Genomic DNA, 19,009 nt, shown 5'->3' with positions numbered 1-19,009 from the left:
ACCTAAAACACTTGGTATTTTAAGCCACCAAGCTTGCAGTAACTTGTCACAGCGGCCACAGAACACTAATCCAATACCCTACAGAACACTAATCCAATACCCTACTACAGAGGAGGCAAGCTGCTTAAATATCATCCAAGGGTTGACTGATTTCCTTTTATCTCAACAAGTTACTTTTTAAATTATAATAATAAACAAGTTATTAAGCTAGAGAGAAATGTACTTTAAAGTAACCAGAGCAAATACAAGACTAGAAGAGCTCAGCACGTGGACTGCCCCTACAGTGCTGCAGGGCTAGCATACCAAGTACAGGTTGCTGGGTGGGTGGCCTATAAGGTTTCTTTAAAAAGCAGCCTTTTGATGCTGCCACAGAAGTGGCAATCAAGATCACAAGGCAGAAATTAAATAAGGCAGTATCAACTTGAGGCAAGCAGTCCCTTCCCTGAAGTAGCACTTGTTTCCAGTCTTAAAAAACCAGACTCAAGGCTTCACAGTAATTTAATGTGCCCTGTCTTTTGACTTTGTGAAAATCAGTGAGTGCATTAAACTTTGAGGGTAATCAAACCAAGCCAATTCATGGAGATTCTTTTTATTATGGTAACTTGGGGAGCCAAAAACAAAATAAACAAGACTTTGAGGCAAAATAAATGGCTTTGGTTAAAGTATGTGAGGAAGAAAAAATGCATCTTGTGTATTAGGGGAAAACATATTTTGTGAACTAGGGAAAAACTGGCTTCAAGCCTTCTGGAATCTGGGAGGCTGCTCGAAGCATCTGCAGTGCTATAATTTTACTCCTCCACGGCACCTGACTCCAAAATTTACACAATCCAGAAGAGGTTGAAAATGGGGACTCCATTTCTTTTTTTTTCTGAGATGGAGTCTCGCTCTTTCGCCCAGGCCAGAGTGCAGTGGCGCTATCTCGGCTCACTGCAAGCTCCGCCTCCCGGGTTCACGCCATTCTCCTGCCTCAGCCTCCTGAGTAGCTGGGACTACAGGCGCCCGCCACCGCGCCCGGCTAATTTTTTGTATTTTTAGTAGAGACGGGGTTTCACCGTGTTAGCCAAGATGGTCTCAATCTCCTGACCTCGTGATCCGCCCGCCTCGGCCTCCCAAAGTGCTGGGATTACAGGCGTGAGCCACCGCGCCCTGCCGGGACTCCATTTTTTTAAAGACGTATTTCCTGGGCTCTTTATGATTAAAGAGTAATATCAACAATCATACCACTGTCCACATGCAGCCAGTTTATGATAAGCTGTGCTGCCTAGTCCAGGTTCATACCCATTTTTGGTAAAAGCTACAGGGCAGAGGATATCCTCTTTTAAAAGATTTGTTACTCCTTTATGCAAGCACATTAATATAAAATTAAAGGATAACTACTACCAAGTTCTTGGGAAAGCCAGCCAATAAGAAAGAAGGGGCCCATGATCACCACTGCTATAAGTGGCCTCCTTCCTGCCTTCCCTGACCTCGGTTCTGGCATCACCAGGTGCTTCTGGGAAAGGGATGAGAAGGGATGTGCCCGGCACAGGCAGACAAATGGAGGAGGCTGTGTTCTCGACCCTAAGGCCTCACAAATCACACAGCCTCACCAGCATCAGAAGGCTCAACACAAATTAGTGCAAATAACACACAGGTCAGGTATTTTCTCTTCACTTACAACCCAACTTTGCAGCAAGACCTTTAAAATTAAGATGCAAAGACCGTTATAAAGTGTTTTCTTAAGAAGATATCTAAATTGCCATTCTCTATTAAAAAGTTTTTATTGGCATCATGTATGTGGGCCACTTTGCTTTTATCAACACAGAGAGACTGTCACCCAAGGGTCCTCAGCTCAGAACACACCGCCTGCTGTTTTTCATTTCATAAAATGAAAACCTACCCAGCGCTGTGGGAGGCTGAGACGGGAGAATCTTTTGGGTCCAGAAGTTCAAGACCAGTCTGGGCAACATGGTGAGACCTCATCTCTATGAAAAACTTTTTTTTTTTTTACCTTTATTTTTTTTTTTGAGACGGAGTCTCGCCCTGTTGCCCAGGCTGGGGTGCAGTGGCACAATCTCGGCTCACCGCAGCCTCTGCCTCCCGGGTTCAAGCGATTCTCCTGCTTCAGCCTCCCGAGTAGCTGGGACTACAGGTGCCCGCCACCATGCCCAGCTAATTTTTTTGTGTTTTTAGTAGAGATGGGGTTTTACCACATTGGCCAGGCTGGTATGAAAAACTTAAAAAAAAAAAAAAATAGCTGGGTGTGTAGCATGCACCTGTACTCCCTGCTACTTGGAGGGTGGGGCAGGAGGATCCCTTGGGCCCAGGATGCAGTGAGCCATGTTTGCTCCACTGCACTCCAGCCTGGGTGACAGAGCCAGACCCTGTCTCAAAAAAAAAAAATTTTTTTTCTAAATGCCAGGCACTAGCCGGGCGTGGTGGCCCACGTCTGTAATCCCAGCACTTTGGGAGGCTAAGGCGAACGGAGATCAAGACCATCCTGGCCAACATGGTGAAACCCTGTCTCTACTAAAAATACAAAAAGTTAGCAGGGCATGGTGGCACGCGCCTATAGTCCCAGCTACTTGGGAGGCTGAAACAGGGAAATCGCTTGAACCTGGGAGGTGGAGGTTGCAGTGAGCCGAGATCATGCCACTGCACTCCAGCGTGGCAACAGAGCAAGACTCCATCTCAAAAAAATAAAATAAAATAAAACTAAATTAAAAAAATGCCGGGCACAGTGGCTCATGTCTGTAAACCCAACACTTTGAGAGGCTGAGGTTGGCAGATCACTTGAGGCCAAGAGTTCGAGACCAGCCTGGCCAACATGGTTAAATCCCATCTCTACTAAAAATACAAAAATTTGCCGGGTATGGTGGCTTGAGCCTGTAATCCCAGCTACTCAGGAGGCTGAGGTATGAGAATTGCTAGAGCCTTGGAGGTGAAGGTTGCAGTGAGATGAGATCATGCCACTGCACTCCAGCCTGGGCGATGGAGGGAGACTGTCTCAAAATATATATATAAATTTAAAAAAAAAAGAATTAAAAAAACGAAATGAAATGAAATGAGAAACAAGATTTCCATTATTTTCTTCAAGTTCACTGCAGTGTAAGTCACAGTAACAACCACCCTTTCTGGACACCTACTATAAGCCACACCCAACACCAAACAGCCTTATCAGCACTGCTGCCCAAGCAGGTAGAGATTATGATCTCTAGTTGAAAGACTAGAAACCTAGCTTTGGCAAGACAAATCTCCCGTCTGGTGGCATCAATCCAACCGACCCACCCTGAAGCCTCAGCTCTTTCCCTTATGCTCCTGCTGCCTTATGCATAAGCCACCCTAGCTGAGATGCTGCACAGATACACATCTATGTATCTTAACGTTTATGTGCCCAAGGTGTGATCTAAACATAAGGCAGTAATAAAATTACAAAAGAAAAATGCTCCAGGTGATGCAAAATATCATTGTTTTAATAAATTAAAATGTCAGTGAAGCAATGAGTTGCTCAAAAAGAACAGCTCACAAAAGGATACATTCATACAGATTAGAGGTAACCAGGAGCTGAGGGGAGGCGGAAGACAGGGAGTCACTGGCTTGCTGGTTACAGAGTTTCTGTCTGGGGTGATGAAAAAGTTCTGGAAACAGTGGCTCTGGTTGTACAATATTGTGAATGTAATTAATGCCATCAAACTGTACATTTTAAATGGTTAAATGGCAAAAGTTGTATATTTTACCAAATTAAAAAAAATTAATAATGTAATATGCCAAAAACCATTGAACTATACATTTTAAATGAGTGAACTATATGGTATGTGAATTTATAGCTCAATAAAGTGATTTTGAAATAGGAAAGAGGAGACCGGGTACGGTGGCTCACGCTTGTAATCCCAGCACTTTGAGAGGCCGAGGCGGGCAGATCACGAGGTCAGGAGTTCAAGACCAGCCTGGCCAACATGGTGAAACCCTGACTCTACTAAAAATACAAAAATTAGCAGGGTGCGGTGGTGCGTGCCTGTAATCCCAACTACTCAGGAGGCTTGGGCAGGAGAATTGCTTGAATCTGGGAGGTGGTATTACACCCCTGCACTCCAGCCTGGGTGGCAGAGCAAGACTCTGCCTCAAAAAAAAAAAAAAAAAAAAAGAAAAGAAAAGAAAAAATAAAGAGGGCTGGGCACTGTGGCTCATGCCTGTAATCCCACCGCTTTGGGAGACTAAGGCGGGCGGATCATGAGGTCAAGAGTTCAAGACCAGCCTGCCCAACACGGTGAAACCCTGTCTCTACTAAAAGTCCAAAAATTAGCCAGACATGGTGGTGCATGCTTGTAGTCTCAGCTACTCAAGAGGCTGAGGCAGGAGGATCCCTTGAACCTGGGAGGCGGAGGTTGCAGTGAGCCAAGATCGTGCCACTGCACTCCAGCCTGGGCGACAGAGACTCCACCTCAAAAAAAAAAAAAAAAAAAGAAAAAAAGAAAAGAAAAAGAAAAAAGAAAAAGGAAAGAGGCTGGGCACCGTGGCTCATGCCTGTAATCTCAGCACTTTGGGAGGCTGAGGTTGGAGGATTGCTTGAACCCAGGAGGTCAAGACCAGCGAGGGCAACATAGTAAGGCCCCCATCTGTACAAAAAAAAAAAAAAAATTAGCCAGGCATGGTGGCATGCGCCTTTGGTAGCTACTTGGGAGGCTGAGGCAGGAGGATCACTTATGCCCAGAAGGTTGAGGGTGCAGTGAGCCATGATCGTGCCTCTGCACTCCAGCCTGGGTGACAGAGCAAGACCCTGTCTCAAGGGAAAGAAAAAGAAAAGAATTAAAGTTAAAATTTGAAAAAGGAAAGAAACAGCTTCTAATAGTTCACTTAGAAGATATATTTCTTTACTTCCTTTTCCCAATAAAAGTCTAAAACTCCAGGCGCGGTGGCTCACGTCTATAATTTCAACACTTTAGGAGGCCAAGGTGGGTGGTTCACTTGAGGTCAGGAGTTCAAGACTAGCCTAGCCAACTTGGTGAAAGCCCATCTCTACCAAAAATACAAAAATTAGCTAGGAGTGGTGGCGGGCGCCTGTAATCCAAGCTATCAGGAGGCGGAGGCAGAGATTGCAGTGAGCCAAGATTGCACCACTGCACTCCAGCCTGGGCAACAGAGCAAGATTCCAACGCAAAAAAAAAAAAAAGTCTAAAACTGAAAACACAATACAGAACTAAGAGTAAGAACTAACCATATGATTCAAAGGGGAGAAACAAAAAACAGTAACATATTCAATCTTCCCCCTGCATATTATTTAGCTACATGTAGGTTTTTTGGGGGGTTTTCCTCTGCTTTCTGGTCAAGGCTCAATAATTCAAAACAAAGTCCTGTTTACTGGACGTACACAGTGCATCATACAACATCTTCTATGAAAACCAAACAGCCCTCCTGTTCCCCACATCTAGTCAGAGAAGCATCTCAAACTATGTCACCACAGCAGTGACAAGCTAACTGAGGCCTATGATGTACCAGGCACTGTGCGTTTTACACACACTCTCTCATTTCATCCTCACAATAACCCTATCAAACAGGTTCTAATATTCTCAATTTACAGACGAGGAAGCTGAGGTACAGAGAGGGTGAGTAACTTGCCCAAGATCACACAGGTAATAAGGAGCAGAGCCGGGATTCAACTGTACTATACTACGCTCCACGAGATCCTGAAGTGAAGCAATCCTACTGGAGAAATCAATCAAAGGCTTTTTAAATATTTAAATTCAAATGGAAACGAATCCTGTGGAGTGTTGTGACACTGACAGTTATGCGCTTACCAACAATAAAGCTATGTTAAAACTAGTGTTTATGTTGGGAAGCTGGAAGCCCCATGGAGGAGGGAGGCAGAATTACTGTAAGACTCAATTTAATACACTGCTCCTCTGTACGAGGGAGGAACAGGCTGGACAGCAGAAGGTTAAGCGAGGGCTTCCCTGCTTAACCTTGTTAAGATGATCAGGCAGCACCCTCCAGGGAGACAAGCTTGACACACGGGGTCCCTTAACAACCCACTGCGACCCTGAATGCCATGCTGCTGGGCACGAATGGCAGTTGTGCTAGTAAGTAGCAAATGAAGCCTTGCTCTGTCCATTACTGGCAAGAGGGCTGGGAAGAAATCTTTTTTTTTTTTTTTGGTCACCCAAAGTAAGTTGACACTGGGAAGACATCTTTAATTCTTCAGTTTAAAATCTCTCTGATGTTAAATGTCAAGCACGTGCATACTGCAAGAAAAATCCAATTTGCTAACAGCATGCAATTGCTGTCTATGGAGAAAAAGGGAAAACACTGGTGTGCTTTTATTTCAGGCACCATAGGTTCCTTCCTCTCCCATCTGTACGTACAGCTGTTATGTATACCTATTCAACCCTCCATACACTGCTGCGTTATGTTCATTTCAAAAACAAAACTTTAAAAAATGCTCCAAACCAAAGCCATCATGCTTCTATTACATACCTATGTGACACAATCATCATCTGATTTTTCATAAGCAAACACTAATGGGTAGGTACAAGCAAAAGTAGACACTTCACATTTGTTGCTACTGAACTCCAATTTTATGTCCACAAGCTAACAAATTTTCTTTTTCGTTAAACTAAAACATAAAACACATTCTGCTACCACTTCTACCTTTACTGAATCTCCTAGCATGTTAGATCTTCTTGTATTTTTTTTTTTTTTTTTTGAGACAGTGTCTTGCTCTGTCACCAAGGCTGCAGTGCAGTGCTGCCACCATGGCTCACTGCAGCCTCAACCTCCTGGGCTCAAGCAATCCTCCTGCCTCAGCCTCCTGAGTAGCTGGGACTACAGGCATGTGCCACCATTCCCAGCTAATTTTTTTTTAAGAGATGGAGTCTCGCTATGTTCCCCTGCCTGGTCTCAACTCCTGGCCTCAAGCAATCCACCTCCCTGGCCTCCCAAAGTGCTAGGATTATAGGCATGAGCCACCACGCCCAGCCTTATTTATTTATTTTTAATTAACAACTAAAAATTATATATATTGATATGTACAACATGTTTTGAAATATGTATACATTGTAAGATGGCTAAATTAGGCTAAAATATCCATTACCTAACATACTCACTTTTTGCAGTGAAAACACTTAAAACCTACTCTTCTGGTCATTTTCAAGTTTACAATACACTGTTAGTAACTACAGTCACCATGCTGTATAACAGATCTCTTGAATTTATTCCTACTAACTGAAATTTTGTGTCATTTGACCAATATCTCCCCAATCCTCCCCGCACCCCTTATATTTCAAGAAATGGAAAAGAATATATGCTGGGCACTTACTAAGTTCTAGGAACTATCAAAGTCCTTTCACATCTCATACGATCCTTATAACCTCGACGGAAGATTATATGCTTTGGCTATGTCCTCATCCAAATCTTATCTTGAGTTGTAACTCTCACAATTTCCACATGTTGTAGGAGGAACGTGATGGAAGGTGATTGAATTATGGGGGTGGGTCTTTCCTGTACTGTTCTTTTGACAGTGAATGAGTCTCACGAGATCTGATGCTTTTAAAAACGGCAGGTTCCCTGCACAAGCTCTCTTGTCTGCTGCCATGTTAAGATGTGCCTTTTACCTTCCATCATGATTGTGAGGCCTCCCCAGTCACATGGAACTGTAAGTCCAATAAACCTCTTTCTTTTGTAAATTGCCCAGTCTCAGGTATGTCTATCAGCAGCATGAAAATGGACTAATACAATAAATTGGTACTGGGACGAGGGGGCTGCTGAAAAGCTATCAAAAAACGTGGAAGTGACTTTGAATCTGGGTAACAGGCAGAGGCCAGAACAGTTTGGAGGGCTCAGAAGAAGACAGAAAAATGTGGGAAAGTTTGGAACTCCCTAGAGACTTGAATGGTTTTGACCAAAATGCTGATAATGATATGGATAATGACATCAAAGCCGAGATGGTCTCAGATGGAGATGAGGAACTTTTTGGGAACTGGAGCAAAGGTGACTCTTCTTATGTTTTAGCAGACACTGGCAGCATTTTGCCCTTGCCCTAGAGATTTGTAGAACTTGGAGCTTGAGAAAAATAATTGAGGGTATCTGGCAGAAGAAATTTGTAAGCAGCAAAGCATTCAAGAGGTGACTTGAGTGCTGTTAAAGGCATTCAGTTTTATGAGGGAAGTACAGCATAAAAGTTTGGAAAATTTGCAACCTGACAATGCGATAGAAAAGAAAATCCTGGCTGGGCATGGTGGCTCATGCCTGTAATCCCAGCACTTTGGGAAGCCAAGGTGGGCAGATCATGAGGTCAGGAGTTCGAGAAGAGCCTGACCAACATGGTGAAATCTCATCTCTACTAAAAGTACAAAAATTAGCTGGGCGTGGTGGCGCACGCCTGTAATCCCAGCTACTCAGGAGGCTGAGGCATGAGAATCACTTGAACCCAAGAGGTGGAGGTTGCAGTGAGCCGAGATTGCGCCACTGCACTCCAGGCTGGGCAACAGAGCGAGACTCCAACTCAAAAAAAAAAGAAAAGAAAAGAAAAGAAAATCCCGTTTTCTGAGGAGAAATTAAGCTGGCTGCAGAAATTTGCATAACTAACAAGCAGCCAAAGACAATGGGGAAAATGTCCCCAGGGCATGTCAGAGGTCTTCAAGGCAGGCCCTCCCATCACAGGCCTGGAAGTTTAGGTGGAAAAAATGGTTTCATGGGCCAGGCCCAGGGGCCCTCTGCTGTGTGCAGTCTAGGGGCTTGGTACCCTGCATCCCAGCTGCTCCAGCCGTGACTAAAAGTGGCCAAGGTACAGCTTGGGCTGTTGCTTCAGAGGGTGGAAGCCCTAGACCTTGGCAGCTTCCATGCAGCATTGAGCCTGCGGGGGCACAGAAGTCAAGAATTGAGGTTTGGGGACCTCTACCTAGATTTCAGAAGATGTATGGACATGCCTGGATGCCCAGGAAGAAGTCTGCTGCAGGGGTAGGGCCCTCATGGAGAACTTCTGCTAGGGTAGTGCAGAAGGGAAATGTGGGGTCAGAGCCCCCACACACAGTCCCTACTGGGGCACCACCTAGTGGAGCTGTGAGAAGAGGGCCACTGTCCTTCAGACCCCAGAATGGTAGATCCACCAACAGCTTGCACCATGCATCTGGAAAAGCCACAGACACTCAAAGCTAGCACATGAAAGGAGCTAGGAGGGAGGTTGTAACCCTGCAAAGCCACAGGAGCAGAGCTGCCAAAGACCATGGGAACTCGCCTCCTGCATCAGCGTAATCTGAACATGAGACATGGAGTCAAAGGAGATCATTTTGGAGCTTTAAGATTTGACTGCCCTGCTGGATTTCAGACTTGCGTAACTTGCCCAAGATCACACAGGTGATAAGAGCCTGTAGCCAATTACTCCCATTTGGAATGGCTGTATTTACCCATAGCCTGTACCCCCATTGTATCCAGGAAGTAACTAACTTGCTTGTGATTTTACAGGCTCATAGGCGGAAGGGAGACTTGCCTTGACTCAAATGAGAGTTTGGACTGTGGACTTTTAAGTTAATGCTGAAATAAGACTTTGGGGGACCGTTGGGAAGGCATGATTGGTTTTGAATTGTGAGGACATGAGATTTGGGAGGGGCCAAGGGTGGAATTATATGGTTTGGCTGTGTCCCCACCCAAATCTCATCTTGAATTTTAACTCCCACAATTCCCACATGTCATGGGAGGATCCGGTGGGAGGTGACAGAATTATGGGGCAGGTCTTTCCTGCATTGTTCTCGTGATAGTGAATGAATCTCACAAGATCTGATGGTTTTAAAAATGGGAGTTTCCCTGCACAAGCTCTCTTCTCTTGTCTGCTGCCACGTGAGATGTGGCTTTCACCTTCTGCCACGACTGTGAGGCCTTCCCAGTCCAATAAACCTCTTTATTTTGTAAATTGCCCTCAGTTATGTCTTTATTAGCAGCATGAAAATGGACCAATACAGAATGTGAATCATTTTATCCCCATTTTACAGAGGAGAAAACATTTGTCCAAGAGCATATCATTCCTTGTCTCATCGGTAGCTCAGAAAGACCATAAAGCAGTGTCATTCCAGGAAGGCCTAGATTTCCAGCGGAACCCTGTTCAGATTCAAAACAAGGAAGCAGTCCTGTAGAGTAAACTGCAGGCATCTAGCTCATCCTTTCACATTCCACTGCTTAGTGAAAATGGCCAAAAAAGAGACCTGCTTATTCTTCCTCTTTCTAAGAACTGAGGTAAACAGAAAACAACCTTCCCAAAAACCTTCATAAAAGGGTCAAGGTGTCTTGACAATACCAAAGACAGTTAACAAAACATAAGGCAAACGTCTGATTTTGTGCTTTCTGTTGTACAATAAAAAGCAAAAGCAGAGAATATTTTTAGCTTTTAGATTTTAGATCTGGATTTGACCAAAGGATCTTAACATTAAATCTGGTTTTCAATGCATTGATTAAAACTGACCAAGGTTATAAAAGGAGGTAAATCATTTCCTGACGAGAGAGCCTGCAATATAAACAGAGTGCATTCCACACAGGCTGTCATTAGCAGTGGCGTGATCCTGATTTCCACGGCTCAATTCTCTCATGACTTTCCTCCTGATTCCAAAAAAGCAAGGACTATGGGAGGTGCCCAGGCGATGAAAAAGACAAAATGGCACCATGCAAAACCCTCATGGAACATTCTTTTAGACCAGTATGGCTTAAAAAAACACCTCATATCACATTCAGTCTTTGCATACTGCTTAAACAACAGTGGTCTCAGGATGTCCTCAATAGTTGACTTGATAAAGCTTCCCAAAATGGCATAACTGATGCTACTAAATGCTAATTTAGAATAATGCAGAAATAACTGAAGTTTATTTCCCCTCGAGGTTTACTTTCCAAATGTTAAGTCTGGTGAGAGCAAAATAAAATATTGTTTGCATATGTGGGCAGTTTAACATCCACCCAAATTTATGTTAGGAATATGCATGTTTGGTAAAGGTTACATTTAGAAAAGACTGGTGTCAAAATAAATTAATCTTCAGAAAATCTTGCATATTTTTCTAAAATCATCAGCTTGAGATAATGTTGGGGGCAACTACCAAATGTTTTTCTACAAGGGTAACCATGAAAAATGACAAAAATCAAGGTTCAATATCCTAATCACCTGCAAGTAACTAAAAACAAGGTCAGTATTAACACAGAAAGAGATGTCAAAAGAAGCAATTGTTTTTCCTTCTTTTTTCCTTTTGGTCTCCTGTTCCCAGACGCAAGTGATCCTCCTGCCTCAGCCTCCCGAGTAGCTGGGACTACAGGTGTGTGCCCCTACAACCGGCTAATTTTTGTATTTTTTGTAGAGATTGGGTTTTGCCACATTGTCCAGGCTGCTCTCAAAATCCTGGGCTCAAGCAACCATCCTTCCTCACCTTCACAAAGTGGTGGGATTACAGGCATGAGCCACGGCACCCAGTCCAGAAAACCCACTTTACCTACTTAGTTACATTTATTTATTTATTTTTGAGATGGAGTCTCACTCTTGTTGCCCAGGCTGGAACGCAGTGGTGCAATCTCAGCTCACTGCAACCTCTGCCTCCTGGGGTCAAGCAATTCTCCTGCCTCAGCACCCCCAGTAGCTGGGATTACAGGCACCCATCAACACACCCGGCTAATTTTTGTATTTTTAGTAGAGACAGGGTTTCGCCATGTTGGCCAGGCTGGTCTTGAACTCCTGACCTCAGGTGATCCACCCGCCTCAGCCTCCCAAAGTGCTGGGATTACAGACATGGGCCAACGCATCTGGCCATAAAACCCACTTTCTAAGTGGGTTCAGAATCAATGTCTATACTTAACCAAGTTATTCCAATAAAAAATAATAAAAACAGGCCATGCATGGTGGCTCACACCTGTAATCCCAGCACTTTGGGAGGCCAAGGCAGGTGGATCACCTGAGGTCAGGAGTTTGAGACCAGCCTGGCCAACATGGTGAAACCCTGTCTCTACTAAAAATACAAAACTTAGCAGGGCATGGTGGTACGAGCCTGTAGTCCCAGCTACTCAGGAGGCTGAGGCAGGAGAATCGCTTGAACCTAGGAGGTGGAGGTTGCAGTGAGCTGAGATCATGCCACTGCACTCCAGCCTAGGTGACAGAGCAAGACTCCGTTTCACAAAAAAAAAAAAAAAAAAAGGAATAAAAATAGTTCTTGGCTAGGCGCGGTGACTCAAGCCTGTAACCCCAGCACTTTGGGAGGTGGAGGCAGGTGGATCACCTGAGGTCAGGAGTTCGAGATCAGCCTGACCAACATGGAGAAACCCCGTCTCTATTAAAAATACAAAAAAATTGCCAGGCATGGTGGCACCTGCCTATAATCCCAGCTACTCGGGAAGCTGAGACAGGAGAATCACTTGAACCTGGGAGGCGGAGGTTGTGGTGAGCCGAGATCACGCCATTGCACTCCAGCCCAGGCAACAAGAGCGAAACAACATCTCAAAAAAGAAAGAAAGAAAGAAAAAAAAAACAGTTCTTATTTTGTATTTCAAATCTTGCAGGAATATTTTTCCTTCAATGATGAAGAACATATTCTTCCTTTACAGATTGGAAAAAAATAGACCAAAAAATCACAAAAGGATTCCCGAATCCCACCTCCTATTCAACTATTCTTGGTATGCATCTAGGTTTTACAAAAAAATTCTGAGTGGACAGATGTCCTAATTTAAAATAAAGCTATATATTTACTGTCTAGTTCTTTTCCTGCACAGTAAGCAATATTAGATTGATCTGGAAATACAGAAAGTCTCAACTAGCTTTTTTTTGCTTTTTTTTTTTGAGAGGCGGTCTCACTCTGTTGCCCAGGCTGGAGTGCAGTGGTGTGATCTTGGCTCACTACAGCTTCCACCTCCTGGTTTCAAGCGATTCTCCTGCCTTAGCCTCCTGAGTAGCTGGGAATACAGGCTAATTTTTGTACTTTTAGTACACACCGGGTTTCACCATGCTGGCCAGGCTGGTCTCGAACTCCTGATCTCAAGTGATTTGCCTGCCTCATTCTCCCAAAGTGCTGGGATTACAGGCGTGAGCCACCATACCCAGCCCAGCTAAGCTTTTTAATCAAAGTTTATTTTGACTGCTCTGCATGTTGGTCACATACATGACTGATAAACTAGATGCAGCTCACATCTAACCCAGTTTGTATCCAACATCTGATTTTATAAGGAGCTGACTGTAGTGGAGAAGCAGGATTACTGTTTTAATGTGTAAATATTTACAAATGACTACTCAGGAGACTGAGGTGGGAGGATTGCTTGAGCTCAGGAGGCAGAGGCTGCAGTGAGCCGAGATCACGCCACTGCAGTCCAGCCTGGAAAAAAGAGCAAGACCCTGCCTCAAAAAAATAATAATAATAATACAAATGAGTCAACATCTCTCAGTTGAAAAATACTGCAGAACAATGAATGTAACATCAAGTACATAAAAATGTAAGGGAACAATCATAATTGGACCTATATTTAGCTGGCCACGGTGCTTCACACCTGTAATCCCAGCACTTTGGGAGGCTGAGGTGGGCAGATAACCTGAGGTCGGGGAGTTTGAGGGCAGCCTATTCAGCATGGTGAAACCCCATCTCTACTAAAAATATAAAAATTAGCCAGGCGTGGTGGTACATGCCTGTAGTTCCAGCTACTCCAGAGGCTGCAGCAGGAGGATTGCTTGAACCCAGGAGGCAGACAGTGCAGTGAGCTGAGATTGTGCCACTGCACTCCACACTCCAGCCTGGGTGACAGAGTGAGACACCATCTAAAAAAAAAAAAGAACTATATTTAACATCAATCACCTGTGGGTTCCATGGTCTATGGCATAGGCTACATTTCCAAAGACAAACACTGCTCCCAAAAATAAAAGAACTAAGAAAATCATGTTTTCTACAGGCGCCCGCCACCGCGCCGGCTAATTTTTTGTATTTTTAGTAGAGACAGGGTTTCAACGTGTTAGCCAGGATGGTCTCGATCTCCTGACCTCATGATCTGCCTGCCTCAGCCTCCCAAAGTGGGGGGATTACAGGCATGAGCCACCGCACCTGGCCAGGAAATTTTTTTTTTTTTTTTTTTTTTTCGAGACAGAGTTTTGCTGTGTTGCCCAGGCTAGAGTGCAGTGGTGCAATCTCAGCTCACTGCAACCTCTGCCTCCTGGGTTGAAGCAATTCTCCCACTACAGCCTCCGGAGTAGCTGGGATTACAGGCACCTGCCACCACGCATGGCTAATTTTTGTATTTTTAACAGAGACGAGGTTTCACCATGTTGGCCAGGCTGGCCTCGAACTCCTGACCTCAAGCGCTCTGCCCACCTCAGCCTCCCAAAGTGCTGGGATTACAGGTGTGAGCCACCACACCCAGCCCCTCATAGGAAATTTAAATGCCAGAACTACCAGTTCTTTTTCTTGGAAGAGATGCACTACGTCTAGCAATGTTCTCTCTTTTTTTTTTAAGCCTATATTTTTAATACATTTGTTCCCCAAAAGGTCAATTTCTACTTTCAAAAAACATGTGAGTCACTCAAGATGAAAAATATTTTATCTAAAAATGTGCTATAGCTCCCAATAACTCCAAACTGACATCCCAAGATATGAGGCTGTTCCACAGTGAGAGAACTTAGAAACTGGAACTCTCTGATTACTTACTTGTTAAAAAAAGGTTCAATGAGTTTTGATCTGGCAGACACATGAATTTTTGGAGGGCTGAGAAAAGAACCTAATGAAGAAAAGAAGACAGGTATTATTATTCATAGTCACACAGACCAAGCCTGAAAGTTCAGACCAAAACAGATTTAAATTAACAGCATGGTTCAACAAGGGTGAAGGTATTCTTTTTTTTGAGTCAGAGTTTCACTCTTGTTGCCCAGGCTGGAGTGCAATGGCGCAATCTTGGCTCACTGCAACTTCCACCTCCCAGATTCAAGTGATTCTCCTGCCTCAGCCTCCTGAGGACCAGGGATTACAGACATGCGCCACCATGCCCAGCTAATTTTGTATTTTTAGTGGAGACAGGGTTTCTCCATGTTAATCAGGCTGCTCTCAAACTCCTAACCTTAGGTGATCCACCCACCTTGGCCTCCTAAAGTGCTGGGATTATAGGAGTGAGCCACCGCGCCCGGCCTGTGAAAGGTATTCTTAAGGACCAAATACCATACCACAGGAAGTGTCAGTGGTTTTTCTTGCGGATTTCCTCTTCCCCTCATCTCCTCCCACTCCTACCTCAAAACCCTCCCACTTCTAACTGGGTGAGTGGATCCCAAGGAAATGGTAGTGCTAGAGGTTCAATGTTTGTGTCCCCCTAAAATTCATATGTTGAAGCCTCCCCAATACGATGGTATTTGGAAGTGAGACCTTTGGGAGGTAATTAGGTCATGAGGGAATTAGTGCCCTTATAACAAGGGTCAGGAGGCTGGGTGCGGTGGCTCAAGCCTATAATTCCAGCACTTTGGGAGGCTGAGGTAGAAGGATCACTTGAGCCCAGAAATTCTAGATCAGCCTGGTTAACATAGCAAGACCCTGTCTCTATAAAAAATTTAAAAAGTTAGCCAGGCACAGTGATGCACACCAGTAGTCCCAGCTACTTGGGAGGCTGAGGTGGGAGGATCTCTTGAGCCAAGGAGTTCAGGGTTGCAGTAAGCTATGATTGTACCACTGTACTTCCAGCCTGGGTGACACAGTGAGACCCTGACTCTTAAAAAAAAGAAGAGGCAGCACAGCTTCTGCTCTCTCTGCTCTCCACCATGTAAGGACACGAGACGGCAGCCATCTGCAAACCAGGAAGTGGGCTCTCACCAGATACTAGGTCTGCTGGCAACTGGGTCTTGGACTTTCTAGCCTCCTGAACATGAGAAATAAATGTCTGTTGTTTAAGCCCCACAGTCTACGGTAATTTATTACAGCAGCCTAAGCCAGGAGACAGGTAAGATCCACCCTAGATCACTGCGTGTTTGACTGAAACACATGTAATGCATACCTAGGTAATTGGCCATGGAGATGAAGCACAGCCCTGTGATGTAGGCATCGTAGCCCGCCTCGTGGAGTTGTTCAGAGGCTGTGTCATAACTTGGAAAACCTTCGGCACTTTCTAAGAAAAAAAGGAAAAAGTTCTCCTCAAAACAAAGACTAGTAAGCACATTGCCCTACCAATCCAAATTGCATTCGTATATGCTAGAGAAATATCCTAAATAGGCAGAAAAAAAGCTAGCAGAAAAAAAGCTATCTATTCCTTAATTCTCTCTACATAAGACCTTAAAATACAAGATAAGAGAGTCACTGAAAAGGAGGGCTTTGGTCTAGGATACAGAAATGCCTCAGTTACATTACAAAGGACTCAGCCGTGGGCTTTCTCATCCCACACTGGTGGGTGCTATTTATGATCATCCATAACTCACTCTAGGACAATTATTCCTCTTCTGCTTGCTTTCTAAGGCCATGAAAAGGATATTCTTCCCTTATACAAGATGGTCACATCAGGACACAATAGATGATTCAGAGTAAAGATTAAGAGCGTGGGCTCTGGAGTCACACTGAGTTTGAATCTCTGCTCCACCACTTATTTGCTGTATGACCTTGGGCAAGTCACTTCATCCCTAAGCTTCCAGTTTTGTAAAATGGAGATGATAATCAAACCTTCTTCAAAAGGTTATTGTTAGGATCAGATGAGATAATATAAGCTAAACTCTTACCTAGTGCTTGGTACATGGTAAGTGCTCAAAAACTGCTATCTATCAATACCTTAGGCAACCCTCCCCCAAAAAGAGAAGACTGCAATTCAATATCGACAGCTCCAACTCACCACTATCCTCTACTATGTTCCCAAGCTTAGAGATCGAAAGGTGACAGCACAACCAACTCCAAAAATAAATCGAACTTGCTATAACAGCTGGCCTTGGATCATGGAGCCACTCTACAGCAAAGACCGCTTTATATACAATATGGTTCTTTTGTGACATTGATAAATACAGATGCGACCAGATAAACTCTAAGAGGAATGACCTGCTTTAGACTGATTCTCTACCAGATACCACTATTTTATATGGAAATAATAACATAAAACTATAACTCATAAATAATTATATCCTAGAACCATTCTGGAAATTAATGTCAGGAAGGTTACTATAACACAGAATCAAAAGCATAAATGGAAATTAACAATGAAAAGGCTGTAACTGTTTTTATGTCAATACAATGCTCTTTAAGCAAGAATTCTTTAACTCCGTAGTAAATATTAGACTTGATGCCTTTAAAAAAAAGCCTTTTGGCCGGGCACGGTGGCTCACGCCTGTAATTCCAGCACTTCGGGAGGCTGAGGCAGGTGGATCACAAGGTCAGGAGTTCAAGACCAGCCTGGCCCAAATGGTGAAACCCCGTCTCTACCAAATATACAAAAATTTGCCGGGTGTGGTGGCGGGTGCCTGTAATCCCAGTTACTCAGGAGGTTGAGGCAGGAGAATCGCTTGAACCCGGGAGGTGGAGGTTGTGGTGAGCCAATATCGTGCCACTGCACTCCAGCCTGGGTGACAGAGTAAGACTCCGTCTCAAAAAAAAAAAAAAAAAAAAGCCTTTTAACATGGTAGCCACCTAAGTAATATCTTCCACTCCATCATCAACTGAGACACATTCTTTCCAAAATCAATTATTTCCATTATATTGTTATAGAAAAGGTCTAAGTTTTCTCCCCCAATGGCCCCACCACCACTTTTCTTAATTCCTTTCTTGGACTATTACCCAGAAAGAGGCAAATAACTGTAATCTTGGCTGCTTTAATACCTTGCATTATCAATTTCTAAACTATTAGTCTTACTATCCATGTCTTTAGAAGTTTTCAGGCTATAGCTAATGGCTCGCTAATCACCGTATCAACAGCACAATCAGGTTAACAGGGACCAAGGAAGTAGCACCTGGAAGGCTCTCCACATACCTTGGTGGTGGCCCGAGGTGGCAAAACACCTCCATCTCATCTCCCTACTTCTGGTTTTCCTCAGTGCTACTGTTTCTACTCTTTAAACCAGCTGAAAAGGAGGCAGGGTGGGGACTTGCCTTAATCTCATCTGTAAATCCAGTTCTCGGGCTTTTCTGAGATGGAAAATATATTTTTTACTCTACCCCTGGTGATTAATCACTAGCTCTTTGTCTCTGCTTAAATAATGTACGAAAGAACAGAAGAGCACATCAAGTTTTAGGAGAATTCCATATATTAGAAAATAAAAGCCTTGAAGCTTTAATTGCTAAAATTCTCAAAGAATGGCTACCCAACTCCATTAACATAAAACAGATGTAGAATTAAAAGACCATCTTTATTCAAAAAACAATAATTCAACACAAGGCATGTCCAAGTGAATTCAGCCAAAATCTATAAATGAACAATACGGTTTCCAGAGCCATTCTGCTTTTCTTCTACAATATACATCAATAATTATTACAAAGAGTTTGGAAGGTTTCCGGTTTGTTTAATATTCTTACCAACTTTAGGAGGGTTGAAAGGTGTCTCTTTTAACCGCTTTTCCAATTCCGCAAGGGATGTGTTGTTAATGATATCCTGCAAACCAGGAAGCAAAGAATTATGAGATTTCTTCATCTCAGTACAATATATTAAAGAGATTCACTAACCCAAAAAAAAAAAAAGACAGCATCTAGTACTGCCTCCTTGTGTTCTTTAAAGAAACACAGAAGTCTTCGTTTTTTTCAATGTGAAAGAGAACCAGCTAGTTTAATTTTTATAATATACAAAGTATAACCAAATGAATAAAGATCTTTACAGATGCATTAAATACCTCCAAACCTTTTGCCAGAAGGCTACATTGTTCTGGCATTCATTTCACTCAGTAATATGCAGTCACTTTATAAAGTAGCAAATGAATAATACCTTAAAAGGTTGTGTGCTGGCCATCAATTTAGTATCCAAGAGTCTAAAAAGAATTTTTAACAAGGTAAACAAAATGTATATCAATGTTTAAAATGTCTTTTACTCAAATATGTAAGCTACTTAAAATACTTAATACATAAAAAACATACTTAAAACATAAAATATTTAATACAGA

At 43.4% G+C, this 19,009-nt stretch overlaps 1 protein-coding gene across 6 annotated transcripts in view; it reads right to left on the bottom strand.

The window, feature by feature from the left end:
* Positions 1 to 19,009, bottom strand: part of PARN (poly(A)-specific ribonuclease) — a 200,656-nt gene that overhangs the window by 135,531 nt on the left and 46,116 nt on the right. For all 6 annotated transcript variants that reach the window (XM_055252462.2, XM_055252463.2, XM_055252466.2 and 3 more), the window contains 4 exons: positions 18,835 to 18,877; positions 18,432 to 18,507; positions 15,943 to 16,053; positions 14,616 to 14,685 (listed from right to left, as the gene is read on the bottom strand). In XM_055252462.2, coding sequence (XP_055108437.1) covers positions 14,616 to 14,685; positions 15,943 to 16,053; positions 18,432 to 18,507; positions 18,835 to 18,877 — 300 coding nt within the window. The remainder of the gene's footprint in view (positions 1 to 14,615; positions 14,686 to 15,942; positions 16,054 to 18,431; positions 18,508 to 18,834; positions 18,878 to 19,009) is intronic.

Source organism: Symphalangus syndactylus, chromosome 18 (genome assembly GCF_028878055.3).
Source record: "Symphalangus syndactylus isolate Jambi chromosome 18, NHGRI_mSymSyn1-v2.1_pri, whole genome shotgun sequence".
Classification (NCBI taxonomy): domain Eukaryota; kingdom Metazoa; phylum Chordata; class Mammalia; order Primates; family Hylobatidae; genus Symphalangus; species Symphalangus syndactylus.
This window is presented reverse-complemented; position numbering and strand designations above follow the sequence as displayed.